Source organism: Lontra canadensis, unplaced genomic scaffold (assembly GCF_010015895.1).
Source record: "Lontra canadensis isolate GAN:19392208 unplaced genomic scaffold, GSC_riverotter_1.0 scaffold3, whole genome shotgun sequence".
In the NCBI taxonomy this organism is placed as follows: Eukaryota; Metazoa; Chordata; class Mammalia; order Carnivora; family Mustelidae; genus Lontra; species Lontra canadensis.
In genome coordinates, this window is record NW_022630997.1 from 47080650 (window position 1) to 47097160 (window position 16511).

The 16511-nt window shown below is 37.8% G+C and overlaps 1 protein-coding gene across 2 annotated transcripts in view; it reads right to left on the reverse strand.

Annotated features, from left to right (window-relative positions):
- SIRT1 (sirtuin 1) overlaps positions 1 to 15140 on the reverse strand; it is a 28327-nt gene extending 13187 nt beyond the window's left edge. The window contains exons 1-4 of one of the 2 annotated variants that reach the window (XM_032841973.1): positions 14624 to 15133; positions 12919 to 13035; positions 9575 to 9816; positions 7971 to 8123 (exon numbers count right to left, since the gene is read on the reverse strand). In XM_032841973.1, the coding sequence (XP_032697864.1) occupies positions 7971 to 8123; positions 9575 to 9816; positions 12919 to 13035; positions 14624 to 15041 (930 nt within the window). In that variant the 5' untranslated portion in view covers positions 15042 to 15133. Of the gene's footprint in view, positions 1 to 7970; positions 8124 to 9574; positions 9817 to 12918; positions 13036 to 14623 lie in introns of both variants that reach the window. The other variant, XM_032841981.1, reaches the window with a different exon arrangement.
- Between the last annotated feature and the right edge of the window lie 1371 nt (positions 15141 to 16511).

Below are 16511 nucleotides of genomic sequence, written 5' to 3' on the forward strand. Positions count from 1 at the left end.
AAGGAAGTTTCTTCTCTACTTTCTTCTTTAAAGTAGTAATGCTACCTACTTCCTTACCATTCATTACAGCCTCTAACCTATTACAATGCTAGCAAAAAATCAGACACAACCGTAGGTCTGTCAATAGGGGACCGGTTGTAGAAATATATTTATTACATCCATAATAGTGGAGTATGCAGCCATTAAAATGAATGTGAGAGGTCTAGATGTACTGACCTGGAAAATGGTCCAATGACATGTGAAAAAAAGCAAGTTAGTCACCAGTGTGTAGAGTTTTGTTTTTGTTGTTTTGTTATTAAGCAAAAATAGAAACTGGTATGCACATGTCTATAGACACATTCACACAAACACCAAGTGAAGGATACAAAGAAGCTATTAACAGAGGTGGGGAAACGTTCAACTTCTGACATTATACAAAAAACTTTAATAAGATTATAGATGACTTTACTTTTCACTTACTTAGTATTTCAAATTTTAAGAAATTCTCTACAGGGATACCTTTTAGGCAAAAATAATAAGCAAATCTCCTAACCACCGCCATATACACATTCCTATGTTACTGAAAATATAACCAAAACCCCAAAATTCTGTCCCACATTCAAATTTTTATCATGAATTTCACTGACAACTTTGCAATTTAAGAAAGAGACAATGCATATAGAAAGAAGTAACAAGTGAAGGGCTTATTAAAGCTATGTTTATAGAAAACTGAAAGCTGACATTATGTTTTGAACCACTGCAACATGCTATACTAACTACTGTTTTCTCCCCAGAATGCTTTGTTCTAGTACATTTAAAGGATTAATCATCATAATTATTTACTAAGCTCTCTGGAAATGGCTATTAAAAGTATTTAAAAAAAAATATTTTTAGAGGGGGCACCTGGGTGGCTCAGTGGGTTAAAGCTTCTGTCTTCAGCTCAGGTCATGATCCCAGAGTCCTGGGATTGAGCCCTGCATCTGGCTCTCTGCTCAGGAGGGGGCCTGCTTCCCCCTCTCTGCCTGCCTATCTGCCTGCTTGGGATCTCAGTCTGTCAAATAAATAAAATCTTAGTATACATATATATTATGTATATATATATATATTAAGATTTTATATATATATAAATATATATATATTTTTTTAGGGGTGCCTGGGTGGCTTAGTCATTAAGCCATTAAGCCCCACATCAGGCTCCTTGCCTGGCGGGAAACCTGCTTTCCCTCTCCCACTCCCCCTGCTCGTGTTCCTGGTCTCGCTGTCTCTCGGGGTCAGATAAATAAGTAAAATCTTTAAAATTTATTTATAATATATATATTTATAATATATATTATAAATATATATGTAAATAATATATATAATATATATAAATATATATATTAATACATGTAATACTTTTTTTTTTACAACAAATATTACGATATGTGAGTCTACAGACAAATGGATTCTAATAAGGAACATGAGAACAACATGCCAAACTCATAACATGAAGAAATGACTACCCAGAGAGCACGTTTGGGGAGCAAGAATACCAAGACTCTACCCTCCTGGATGAACTTTTCTGTGTCTTATCATCCCCTATTCCTCTATTTATATATATATGCATGTGTATGTGTGTATGTGTGTGTGTGTGTGTGTGTGTGTGTGTGTGTGTGTGTGCGTGTGTGTTTTTTTTTTTTTTAAAGTAGGCTCCATGCCCAACATGTGACTTGAACTCATCATGCTCTACTGACTAAGCCAGCCAGGTGCCCTCCCCATTACCCTTTTAAAGAGGAAGGTAAGGGGCGCCTGGGTGGCTCAGTGGGTTAAAGCCTCTGCCTTCAGCTCAGGTCATGATCCCAGGGTCCTGGGATTGAGCCCCGCATCAGGCTCTGTGCTCTGTAGGGAGCCCGCTTCCTCCCCTCTCTCTCTCTGCCTGCCTCTCTGCCTACTTCTGATTTCTCTCTGTCAAATAAATAAAATCTTAAAAAAAAAAAAAGAATGGCTTTAAAAAAAAAAATAAAGAGGAAGGTAAGAAGCACAAAGATGTGTGGGACATCAGGTTCAGTTCTACACTCCACAGTTTCCCTTCATGTCGAATCCATTAGAGTTCAGGGTAGTTTAGCCCTTAAAGTTACAAATCAATTTCTGTATTTGGGGATAACTTATGAATATTATAAACCTACATTTTATTATGTGAGAACCTAAATGACTTGAATCTTAACTCTATTTTCTTCCGAATATGCAATGGACCATGTCTGAACCATTAGATTTAAATACTGTGTTCAGGGGCGCCTGGGTGGCTCAGTGGGTTAAACCTCTGCCTTTGGCTCAGGTCATCATCTCAGGGTCCTGGGATTGAGTTCTGCATCAGGTGCTCTGCTCAGCAGGGAACCTGCTTCCCTTTCTCTCTCTCTCTCTGCCTGCCTCTGCCTACTTGTGATCTCTGTCAAATAAATAAAATCTTAAAAAAAAAAAAATTTAAATACTGTGTTCAAACTAAAGGATATAATCTGAAATAATGAAAAAAAAGAAAATTACCATGGGAGGGCTTTTAATGGACACTATTCCTAGAACAGGATCTTAACATGAAGACTGCTAAAAGCCAAATGGCTGAGGCTAAAACTTTGAGGTGAAAGTACGGACTGGGAGGCCTTGGCGGCTAAATCGGTTATGCATCTGACTTCAGCTCAGGTCATTACCTTAACGTCCTGGGCTCCCTGGTCAGTGGAGAGTCTGCTTTTCCCTCTCCCTCTGCCCATCCCTGTGCTCTCTCTCTCTCTCAAATATATAAATCTTAAAAAAAAAAAAAAAAATCACAAAAGTATGGACTGATCTTCTTTGTTGGAACTGTGAACTTTGTTGGAACTGTCTGTTCTCAGACAGACCATCCCAAATCTCAACATCCTGAAGCATTATTAGGAAAACAATCATGTGAGCTAGGCCATTCTGTTACTGCCACAGGGGTACTTATAGATTAGAATGGAAAACTGGGAACAAATGCTGAAATGCTATTAAAAAGATGCACTGCTTCCATGCAGATGTACCCAGAAACAAGCACAATGAGAATTTCAATCAGTTAAGCTATTAGTTACCACTTAATGAACTGTTAGCATGTACCAGACGTAATAGGAGTCCTTTATTTATTATAATGCTGTAGAAGAGGTAAAAACCCACGGAAAAGGTGGGATGCCTAGGTGGCTCAGTCAGTTAAGCATCTGCCTTTGGCTCAGGTCATGATCCCAGGACATGGAACTGAGTCTGCAGCAGGCTCCCAGGGAGCCTGCTTCTCCCTCTGCCTGCCACTCCCCCTACTTGTGAGCGTGCCCCCCTCTTTCTCTCTCCAACAAATAAATAAATAAATAAAATCCTCAAAAAAAAAAAATTTAACAGTTGGAAAGGCAAACAAAATATGGCAGAGTTCCTATATGGTCCACAAAGAAAATCACATTTACTATCTGGCCCTATACTGAAAAGGTTTGCTGACTCTATTATAGACATATATATCCCCATTTTGCAGATGAACAAACTAAAGCACAGAAGTAACTTGCCAAAAGTCACAAGAACAAGTAGCAGAGCTGTCATTCAAATCCAATTCTGAAAACAAAGTGTGGTTCTTAATCACTATGCATGCTGCCTTTTCAATTTTTGATCCCTCAACATCAAGCTTCCTATTTCTCTTTTAGGCTAATAAGCACCACTACTAGGTACTGTATTTTGTATCTCTTCAAGGGACTGCTGCAAGCTTGAATTCCAATCACTATCTAACTTAAAAATACTCTTCAAGAATGCATGATGTCTCCACAAGTCGGTATGAGAAAGAAAAGCATCCCAATGGAAAAAAAAACAGCTAAGAACAAATAGGCAATTCAAAGTTATACACATGGCCAAGAGTAAAACGCAGTCATCCACACTAATAAACAAAAACACTAGTATGAGAAGATGCTAATTTTTATCTACTGAGATTTTTAATTGCCTTAAAAACAACTCTAGATATCCATTAATAGAAGACTGGTTAAATATATTGTGGTACAATTATAATACTATGCAGCCTTTTCTTAAAAATAATGTATATCTGTTAAGTGCCATCATGAAACTATTTCCAAGAATATTAAGTAGGAAAAAAAACAAGGTAGAGAAGAGGATGTGTGATTCTGTTAGTAATTATTTTTAAAATATTGAAAACTTACAACAATGTCCCTCTTCTATATACACATCCAAGTTTACTCTTTTTTTCCTGGAAGGATACCCAAGAAAACATCTTACCATGGTAACTTTGAAGAGACTGGAGGTAGAGAAGACTGATTGGGGAAGCCAACTAATAACACGTCTTATACAGTTAGAATTTTTTAAACCACATATACAACACACACATACAAACACACATGTGCATGTGATTTTTTTTAAATTATTTTAATACCAATAGTGCACTGTGGAGGGTTTCTTAGGTATGTAGGGGGCAGGGGCATGCTAAATCAGCCTTCTAATACACTTCTGATAGGAGGATATTTTATTCCACCTTTCCAGGTAGCAGTGAGAAAAAACATACCATGACTTTCAGCAATTGCAGTTTCAGGAATTTATCCTAGAAACACTGGAAACATACCAAGGACAATCACAGCAACACTATTCACAATAAAAGAAAAATAGGAAACACCCGAAATGTACACTTGTGGAATTATAGTACACCAGTGGATGAACATTATGACCATTAGAAAGTATTCAAATATCTGAAAGAAAAAAATTATTAAATGCAAAAGACTACAAATCCAAAGCAGTAGACAAAACAGCTCATTTTTATAACAAAAATACGCATTCAATAAATAAATTTTTAAAAATACATTTGGGTATAAAACTATAGGTGCGTTTATACATAAGTGACCTACATATACATAGGTACTAACATTATCTTCAGATGAATGGCACTCTGGCTTTATTTTTTTTGGCTTGCATTTTTTGATGCTAGGTGATGAGCTGGTTTTAAGAGTTTAAGTTTCTAACTACAGAATCTGGTATGTTTGCACATTAACAAAGTGATCATTTTTTGAATATATACAAAGATGTTTGGAATTAAGTTCCTAAAAATTCAGTTCATATTTCTCACTCTACTATATGACTTTTAATCACTTTAGGGTAAAGGATATTCACTGAATTCACTATGGGATAGCATCTACAACCTCTGAACAGTGTTTTCTGGCAACAGAAAGTTATTTATAGATCCTGTTTCACCCTGACTCTTAATATAACCCCTTGTTTTTAAACAATTATCGGTAAATTATTTTAGAGCCCTGAAAACCATGACCACAACTCATTATCAATCCAAACCTTTACTATGCACAAGGATAATGGTTCAGAACACTGCTACACAGCTTTAATGTTGGGCTTAATGGTTCTTAAATACAAGAATTCAAAGAGATACCCACAGGTAGGCACACTGTAATACAATGGTGCTCAAACGGAGCAATTTTACAGGGGACATTTGGTAATGTCTGCAGGCTTTCTGACCGTCATGACTGGGAGGTAGAGTGTTATTAATAGCATTTAGTGGGAGAAAATCATGGATGCTGCTAGACAGCCTACAATGCATAGGACAGTTCCTGACAGCAAATAATTATCCACCCCAAAATGTCAACAGATTGAGAAACTTCTCTACTGAGCCAGTTGGAATTTCCCATCTAAATGAAATCTGTTTCCTTCTCAATAATTACATATAATCACTGCCTCAATACATGTGTAGAAATTCCTTCCTTCCAAAATGTCTAAATTTCACCAGTAATCCTTCCTTCCAAAATGTCTAAATTTCACCAGTAATATTTTTTCATGGTATCATATTAAATTTACTTTCTCATAACAAACTAAAATCATCAGCCATCTTTATGAACTTTCTGGCCAGTTAGAGAAACTGATAAAAAGTTTTAGGTTATGAGTATTTTATTTACGTATTATTTTTAGAATCTAGTAAAATACTGTGTAAGTTTTACATACCCTCCCCACCCTCCATTTCTGTGTATAATCTTTCATTCTTTGTCCTTATTTCCTGCTTAAGCTTTTTCCTATTCATTTTTTAGACCAAAATTAACTCAGTCTATTACCATTACTATCAATTTTAAGTGCTACTTCAGCAACTAAAAGCATTTGTTTAGGCGGTGTGAGAATTAAAGTATAACAATCCTATATGAGTAGCAGTTACAAAGATTAATGTATTTGGCTCTTACCATAACTTAAATGAAAACTCAAAGCAATCATGCAGAATTAAATTTATATAAATAAAACTGAGAAAGGATGCGCTTTATAAATGACTAAACTTAGTTTTTTTCACTTTATTAACTAAAAAAATACACATAAAATCTTAAAACTTTTATAGAAGAAAAAAATGCTGCCCCTCAACTTTTGTTCTCCCAGGGGTATGAAAGCTGTACACAAGTGATTAAAAACATTCTAACACATTAACAGCTGCCATTTTTACCATAACTCACTTATTTTCTCTTATTCATGGTCTAGATTTCTGTTAAGCTCATTTTTAAAAATTCCTATTATTTGTCCTCAGCAGAGTAATTCTGAATTGTTTCTACAGATTCTTACCTATCAAAGCTAGTTCAAGCTCAAACTGAGTATCCAGTCTGTACATCAGACAACTGAAGTTTCTTACCCTTGCTATTTCAATTCTCAGTTACCACATTTTTCCAAGTGTCAGGTTACTACTTTACTAGGCAATTTAAATATATACTTAAGTTAGTTTGGGCAACGTGTTTCTTCTCAGAACACAGGATTTACAGCAAAAATCTAGTGAGCATTATATAAATGCACCAGTCAATCAACTTTTATCATCAAATATAAGATAATTTCTATTTACTTGTTGGCCCTCTAAGTGTTAATCTCTGTCAATAACTAGAGCTATTATAATGTGAGTGTCTAAGTCCAACTCAAGAAACCTATAATTAAGTGATACTTCACTTCTTCAAAAATCATGTAGTACCTACCACTAGCAGTGGAATATTAGAGCTTTTCTGAGTTATATAAATAGTACTTGAAAGTCTGAAAGTAGTGCTCTTTAATTAAAAATCAGGTTCATTTAATTTCTAGATTTATGAAAAACGAGTCAATAATAAAAGACCCTTATCGAATATACTGAAGTTTAGCAATAACAATTTTATAATTTCTTTCCACAAAACCAATATAGAATAAAAAAATAAAAGTTTTCTAATGACTAAAATCTCCTGGACATGGTATAATTTAAACTTAAACTTTATAGGAGAGCTGCCCAATAGAAATATGTGAGCCACGTATAAAGTTTAAAATTTCCTAATAACCACATTAAAAACATGAAATTATAATGTTTGACCCAATATCAAAAGCATTATTATTTCTACATATAATCAGTGTATGTAAATATATACTATTTTCTATTTTTTCCATAGATTTCCAAAATCTGGTACATCTTCCACACTTACTTCACATCTCACTCAGTACACTTAAGTACTCAACAGCCCCATGCAGATGAAGGATTCTGAATTCGTGCAGCTCTAGAGACTCTAGAGCAAAATAAAGCAAACTTGACTAAAATGCAACCTAATAATCTTTATCCCTAAAAACAGACATTTGAGGCACATCCTCACAGGTTAAACTCTGGCTACTATAAAAAATACAAGCGATTACAATCTTTATGACCCATAAAAAATATTAAAAATCAAAACCGTGATTTTACTTTCATATGGTCTACTGACCTCTAAAATTAGCCTGAACAATGTAAAGGCCATTACTAAAACACAAACTTGAAAAATATGAAATAGTCTCTTTAAAAATAAGCTCAATCCTAAAATGAAAAGTAAACGATAGTCCCCCTTCTGGGAAGAAGAAAATTCTGACTGAAATGATTTTATTTCAGTGACCTTACTCTATACCAGTCCTAGGACCCAATTTACTAGACAATGAATGGTAAACTTAAGAAGCCTAAATGTGAATAAAATATATTTTCATGAGAGAAGGTCAAAGAACAAGAAAACTTCTAGTACCTTTGCAAACTTGAAGAATGGTCTTGGATCTTTTCTGAAATATTCAATATCAAACATTGCTTGAGGATCTGGAAGGTCTGGGAAGTCTATTGCAAGGCGAGCATAAATACCATCTCTTGACCTGAAGTCAGGTATTCCACAAGAAACAGAAACCTGAAATATGCATGGCATAATTTGTACAATTAAATCTTCTATCTCTACATTTATAATTGCTAGATCATCATATAATTAGGGAAGAGCTGAAAAATATCTTAAAAATATTTAAAATTTATTTTGGGGAACAATTTCAAATTCAAATAAAACAAACACAAGAAAACCAGTATAATGAAATCCATCACATTTTTCATTCATAATGGGGTAAGGAATTTTAAGTCAGGATTTTTTTTTTTTCAGGCTAAATTTTAAACTTAAAGGTTTATGTTTAAAGACATAAAGCAACTGCAATTTGAGGACAGAGTAAACCATTTCAAATTATTTTAACTACAAAGCAGGCATGATCTTCTATCACAGTCAGGTATTTGAAAAAATAAAAACTGTCATCTGGTCAGGGTTCTTCTATTTCAAGAATATTAAATTCCTGTATTTTCTTTAAAAATTCTATCATATGATATTTTAAATCTTAACTGACATTTCAGATTGGAATTTCAAAAGTTAACTTTTTGTTTCACAATTTTATCAATTGACTCCACTCTAACCTCAGAGTAAAAAAGCTTGTCTAAATCACACTGGGAACAAACCAGAACTATTCTTGATAATTATTTATGATTAAATAGCACTCTGCCTTAACTGAAAATGGCAAAAAGACTGAATTTTACTCCAACAGTTGCTTGCCCTAGGTCATGTGACATATTCTGTTCTCAACACACAATAACCTTAGGTAGCTAGTTAAGTGTGAACCCAAAGTGGGGCCAACACCACCACAATCATATCTCCTTAAATTAAAATGAAGGCACCTGGGTGGCTCAGTGGGTTAAGACTCTGCCTTCGGCTCAGGTCATGATCTCAGGGTCCTGGGATCGAGTCCCACATCGAGCTCTCTGCTCAGCAAGGGGCCTGCTCCCCACCCCCCCCCGCCCTCTTTCTGCCTGTCTCTCTGTCTACCTGTGATCTCTTTCTCTGTGTCTAATAACTAAATAAAATCTTTAAAAAAAAAATTAAAATGAAGGGGAGGTAGAAACCTGTTGCCTTCCCAACACTAAGTTATTTACTTATGAATACCAATTAGGTTCCTAATCTCCCCATAAAGATGGAACAAAGACCCAATTTTTCCATCAGACAGATGCTAACACACTTCAACACAAAAGTATTCCCTGCCTCTCCTTTAGGAGCTGTAGTGTAATAATAATAAGTAAAAACCTTGCCTTAACTCCACTTATCTATTAACAAACAGAAGTCTTTTCTATGGCTGTGGGAGGTTTTTAAAGAAATGAACCAGTTTAACAACTGCTATAGCATTTTTTCATATAGTAGTTTCCAAATACAAATTCCCATTATCATGTTAAGATAATTCTTCTACACAAAAAAATGTTTCTTATAATTGAAAAAAAGCCTAAGAAAAATCACACATCCCTCTTTTACTAGTGTTTTTTATACATCTTACATACCCCAGCTCCAGTCAGAACTATTATTTTTTTGCACTCTTGCAGTAATTTCACAGCATCTTCAATTGTATTAATATCTTTTCTTTTTTTTCTTTTTGGTGGTTCTGAAAGGATATTAATAACAATCTGCCACAGTGTCATATCATCCAATTCAGGTGGAGGAATTGTTTCTGGTAGCAAATCTTTAAGAATTGTTCGAGGATCTGTGCCAATCATGAGATGTTGCTGAACGAAAGTATATGGACCTACATCAAGAAGGAAAAGAATTAGATCTAATCCACCTCCAAGTAATTAAAAAATCTCATTTTCTAAAATAATGAATTAGCAACCTTCAAAGTTTTTTTTCAAAATAAAAAAAAAAAGGCAACATAAAGGTATTTATTCTTTAGCCTAGTGCTCTCTCCCAATGAGATTTAAGGAGATCAAATTAAAAGATGTGCCAGCTCTTACAGCTCTTAAATCCAGACTCTTTTCTCCTGTTTCTAAGAATAAAACTAAAATTCACTCTTCAGATCATTCATTATTTTCTTTCAAATAAATATTTGTCATGTAGGACTTAAAAATTTAGTATTTTAAGCTGATTTAGGCCAAAAAATTTTCAGAATTATTCAAATGCTGATAATAATTACCTTCATTTACTGAGTAGTTATTTAATGTCAGGAACTGTCAGTTACTAAATCACGTAAGTCCTCCTTAAAATATGTTTAATAGGTAAGAAAACTGACACGGGGGTGCCTGGTTGGCTCAGTGGGTTAAAGCCTCTGCCTTTGGCTCAGGTCATGATCCCAGGGTCCTGGGATGGAGACCCACATCAGGCTCTCTGCTCAGCAGGGAGCCTGCTTCCTCCTCTCTCTCTGCCTGCCTCTTTGCCTACTTGTGATCTTTGTCTGTCAAATAAATAAGTAAAATCTTTAAAAAAAAGAAAGAAAGAAAGAAAGAAAACTGACACTGAGAGAGGTAAAATAGTTTGCCCAAGACTACCCAGTTAGTAAGTGGCAAAGCCAGAATGCACACCCAGAGTTGCACGCCAAATTCCACGCTCTAATATTCTGTTTCCAAAGCAACTGCTTCTTCCACCATTTCTTTCATGTTGTTTTTGTTTGTTTTTATCATGAGTACCATCATTTGAAGCCAAAGAAAGATGTTAAATTACTAATTTAAAAAAGTTGAAGTATCTCGATCTATAAAATACTAAGTATGTATTTTAAGAATCAAATTAAAATTTAAAAAATATCAGAGTTGACTACCTTTTTTTTTTTTTTTTTAAACCACCAAACCAAACCTATGTTTTTACTGGTGCTATTAAGTCCACCCTCAGGACCCTGCCTTGATAGGTGGGGGTGTGTCTCATTCCTAGAGGCAACAAAATGAAATATTGCCACTTACACTTTTTAAAAATCTTTTGAAAGACGTACTATAAAATTATCTTAACACAAATATAAAGGTTATGTGTCCATGATAAATCTTGATCAAAGCACTATCTTCATTTGATAAAAATCTTAGATTCTCTAACAGCTTTTGGTGTTACTCTACAAATTCAGTTACATCTCCTCTTTGTCAAGGATACACTCTTCTTCAACCCAAAATAACTTTCTAAATTAAGAAGACATTAAAAATCACAGATTGATAAGATATAAAAAGAGATGACTGGCATTTACAATAAATTTGCCAATTCTTCCTCAAAATTTAATTTTAAAACAACTTTTTCTCTATTTCTTTATTACTACCATCCTGGTTTAACCTAAAATCATGTCTTATACCGTAAATACTATAATCATCTCCAATGCACCTTTGCCCCTTTGAAGTCAACCTATACACAGTATAGATTTTTTTTAAATGATCTTTTAAGAGAAAAAAGTGATTTTAAGAGAAAAAGAATGTCATTAGATGATAAAAGGGTCAATGATATCAACTTTTAAATTTCAAATTCTGATTGTTGCTAATATAAAGAAATACAGTTGAGTTTTATATGATCACATATCCTATAACTTCGGTCTAATCATTTAATTCTGGTAGCTTTTGTTTGACATTTCCATCCAATTTTTACTTAGATGATCTTGATCTTGTCTACTGCAAATAGTAACAGCTTTTATCTGTCTTTCTAATACAGACTCCTTTATTTTTCTTATCTATTATAGTGGCTAGAACCTCTAGGACAATATTGAATAAAATTAAGAAAAAAAAACCTACCAGGATTAAATGTCTATGGCTAAGATCTAGAAGAATACACAGTAATTAATAACAGATGTACAAAAGAGTTCTACAAATCAATAAAGGAAAGGCACCAGTCCCGTAAGCCCACAGGAAATCCATAGGTAATTATAATCTTTTTAAAATTTTCCAGTAATAATCTTCAATTCGATCTTAACCAATCTCCCAAAATGACACAATATTGATGCTTTGGATAGTAATAATTTTTACCCTGAAATTTCTTAGATCAGTTTTCTAGTTTGAAAAAAAACAAAAATAGAGTGAATATTATAGATACTAAAGAGGAACTAAATACCAATGTTTAAAGAGTCAAGGCACTTTTTCAAAGGCTGAGAGCACATTAAGATGGTCATGTTATATTTTGGTATAAAAATCTGATAGTGTAGGGGCGCCTGAGTGGCTCAGTGGATTAGGCCTCTGCCTTCAGCTTGGGCTCGGGTCCTGGGATTGAGCCCCCGGCAGGCATCGGGCTCTCTGCTCAGCAGGGAGCCTGCTTCCCCCTCTCTGCCTGCCTCTCTGCCTACTTGTGATCTCTGTCAAATAAATAAATAATAAATAAAATCCTAGAAAAAAATTTTTTTAAATCTTGATAGTGTTCTCTACGTCAAAATACCTTCCTATTTTATCCATACTTAACATTTACTGAGCACAAACTGTGTGCCAGGTACTTTTCTAGACAGCAACAAAATGCTGTTATCATACAGTCAAAAATCCCTGCTGCCATGGAGTTTATATTCTATATACAGGAACTAAAACAAAAAAGTTAGATACAGAGCTTATTAAGAAGTGGTAAGTATTAATGAAAAAAAGAAAAAAGGACAGATTTGAATTGAGAAAGAGCAAGATACTCTAACTGGAAAAAAAGCACTCCACACAGAGGGGGTACAAGTGAAGAACTGGAGGAGTGTGAAGGACCTGAGAAATACCAGATGCCAGCTTTCATGGGCTTATTTAGCTGTTTAAAAACAAAAACAGAACAAAGCACTAGACTTTCCCCTGGAAACATAAGCAGACACTAAATCTCAGGAAACAACTAAAAACCTCATCACCAGGTTTTAAGGGTACAGAAAACTTTATTTTTCGTTGACTTTAAAAGATATACAAAGAGTACATTCTCTAAAGCTCTGAAACCATACCTATCCGTGGCCTTGGAGTCCAGTCACTAGAGCTTGCATGTGAGGCTCTATCATCCTCATCACTTTCACAGGAATGAAAACCGTTGGTGATTATTTCATCATCAAACAGAAGGTCATCTGCAAAAGAACCCAAAGTAACTCGAGGTTGCTGAAACAAGTAGCATCTAAAATGTATGAAGATCTGTAACAGTCATGATGCAGTGATTGAATAAACCACTGAACATTCATTCATAGTGCCTAGGTTAAAAAATGCCTCCTGGGTCAGCCTGCACCATTCAAAGGAGCAGTATATACACATCTTTACGGATTCTGTGCACAATCTTAAAACTTTAAGTTCATCAAAATCTAGAAATAATTATACTTAATCAAAACACAAAAGTTCTTGGGGTGCCTGGGTGGCTCAGCGGGTTAAAGCCTCTGCCTTCCGCTCAGGTCATGATCCCAGGGTCTTGGGATCCAGCCCCACATCAGGCTCTCTGCTCAGCAGGGAGCCTGCTTCCTCCTCTCTCTCTCTGCCTGGCTCTCTGCCTACTTGTGATCTCTGTCTGTCAAATAAATAAATAAAATCCTTTTAAAAATCAATTAATTAATTGATTTTTAAAAACCCACAAAAGTTCTAGTTACACTGAATTTATTGATCAAAACAGGAATTCATGAAACTTGTCAAAAACTTCACAAGTCATTCAAACCTAAGTATGACTATGCCCTTCTCATATAATACTACATATACAAAGATACATTTGCGTGGTTTCCCATGTTAAACTGTTTACTGAAATCAAGGGTCGATTTACTAATCTAGACCTTAATGCACACATATAGTCAAATGGTCGGCTGACTGGATTTATTGATAAAGACGAACATCCAACCAGGACAGAAACTCCTCTGATTGAAAATATGAAAACCCTCAAAGATGACAGGACATGACCTACACAACTAACACATGTTTTAGCATACCAGAAAAATGTCAACTCATATTTCGGGGTTACAGATATACGTGAACATACAAAATTACACCTAATCTAAAAAATCCTAAGTATATAATCAGGGGAAAAAGTACTACTTATATTAAATAGTCTTAAAGTACTATCATGCTCCAAACCCAACATTAACTGCACCAAAGAACGGTAATATGTTTTAGAAAAAGCTATGCTTTTCAAATTCTGCAGACTATGACTTTAGAAACAGCTCTGCTCCCTAAAATTTAAAACAAGTTTAAAAATAAAGATCCTCAAAAAAAAAAACAAAACAAAAACTGCACAGGTGTGTCAGTTTGCAAAGATAACTAAGGTTGATGCAAAGGACCAGCAAAAGTTGCAGATTTAACAGTGCAGGTAAGGGGTGTGGAAAAGCGAAAGATGTTAAACAAAGGCAATATGCTAAAGAGAGTAGGAGGAGAGGGAAACTTACTTTAAAACCAACTGCGGGAGCTTAGGCGCCCGGCGGCTGCGCAAAGCGCGAGGCCGCCCAGGCGGGCCGCGGAGGGAGGGAAAGAAGGAGCAGAGGGAGGGAGTACTCGAGTCGCTCCAGCAGCCCGGCCATCAGCCGGAGAGGTTTCCAGTCGAGGCCAGTGGTGGGGAGAGGGACGCCACAGAACCAGACCTGAGCCCCCAGCCCGCCTCAGAGAACCCCCTCAACCCCATACCAGAAGGGGCCCCAAGAGAGGGAGGAGGGGATGCGCAGTCCCTGCCGCCCGCGCCCTGCGCACCTCGGTACCCAATCGCCGCCGCCGCCTCTTCCTCCTCTTCGCCCTCGTCGTCGTCGTCGTCGTCGTAGAAGTCGTCGGCCGGCGGCGGCTCCCGGGATAGGCCCTGTAGGCCCGGCCCATTGTCTCCTTCTCCGGCCGTCGCCGCCTGGGCCTCCCGTTCCCCGCCCGCCGCCGCCGACGCCGCCGCCTCCCGCCACAGAGCCGCGGCCGCCGGGGGGCAGCCCCCTGTCGCCGCCGGCACCTCACGTTCAGGGGCCGCCCCACCGGGCTCGCCCGAGCTCCGCCCCAGGCCGGGACAGTCTTTCCGTGGCCTTTTGCGAAGTGGCTCCCCGACAGGCGGCGACGCGGCCTCCCTCTCGGCCGCCACCGCCGAGGGGGAGCCGCCGGGCTGAAGGGCGAGCGCCGCCTCGTCCGCCATCTTCCAACTGCCTCTCTGGCCCTCCTCCCTCACCTCCTCTGCTCCCGCTCGACTCGCGGCAGTGGCGCCCCCGCGGCTCCGGCTGCGGGAGATTTAAACCCCGTCACGTGACCCGGCCCTCCTCGCCCCCGCCCTCCCGCCGCTCCCGCCACCCACGCGGGCCGGACCACAACACGGCGGGTCACGTGGCGGGCGGAGGCGGCGTGGGCTGGGAGGAAACGCGACCCCACCCCTCTGCGGCAGGCGCGTCTAGCAGCCAAACCCGCCCATTTCCCCAACTTCTTTTCAAAACTGGCCTCAAATCGCTGTCGCCCGGATGGCTCAAGTTTTGGTTCACACTCTGAGTTTCCACTTAAGTCGGAAGTGCACACCTTGCTTGTCTTAGTCTTTTCCAGCTCTAAACTAAGAGGTTAAAACAGTTCCTGAGAGGCGATGAGGACTGAAGCTGGCCAAGGATTAGCTTCGTGAAATAACGCTGGATAGTCTTGTTAACAGCATAAGTAGACGAGAAAAGACACAGTTCACTCCTCACCCTCTTCACACGGTTCTGACAGCTCCTCTTTGCTCCTTTTTACTTGTGCTCCAGTTTTTAGCTGACTGCTCCCCACCCCCATTACTTGCAGGGTGGTGTAAATTGTTGAAGCCTTAAAGGCCTGTATCCGCCCTGAAAAACCTCTGACCGGGTTGGAGATCAGCCTATCGGCTTTCTGGCCCCACCTTGGCTCCAAAGGTGTGTGAATTACCTTCTCTTGAGTGTATTGGGTCAAGAGGGCGATATGCAAAGAAGCAGAATGAACCTGACTTCGCCCGTGTATACACTTCTGACTTTGGCCTGGGATTTGAAATTCTTGCCTGCAAGCTTGAGCAGTTTAGCCTTTCTAAATGCAATATTCTCATCTCTAAAATGGTCATGTTTTTAGGGTCGTAAGAATTGAATGAGATACATGTAAAGTGAGGAGTACCTAGTAGCTCAAAATAGCAGTCCCATAAATATATGAATAAAAAAATAGAGTAGTTCCTTGCATACTAGAAACCCCTCTGCTTTACACTTTACTTGAAATTCCAGAACACTGTCACTCCGTATCTAGCCGTAACTTAGGACTCCTGTAACATATGACTGATTTAGAGCCAATGTTTGGTAGAGCTGCCTCTGCAGTGAAGCATGAGAATGGCTTCAAGGACTTCTCCACTCCAAGTTTATAGTAAACCATACCTTAACCATGGGGGCCTGCCTATACTGAGCCAACTGTGAACGTTTAGGCAAGCAACTTGTTTATTTTTTTTTTTGAATTTTATTTATTTGAAAGAGAGAGAGAACATGAGCAGGGGGATTTGTGAAGAGAGAAGGGGAAGCATGGGGCTCAATCCCAGGACCCTGGGATCATAATGTGAGCTGAGGGCAGATGCTTAAGGACCGAGTCCCCCAGGACCCCTGTTTCTTCATTCTTTAAAAAAAAAAAAAAAAAAAAA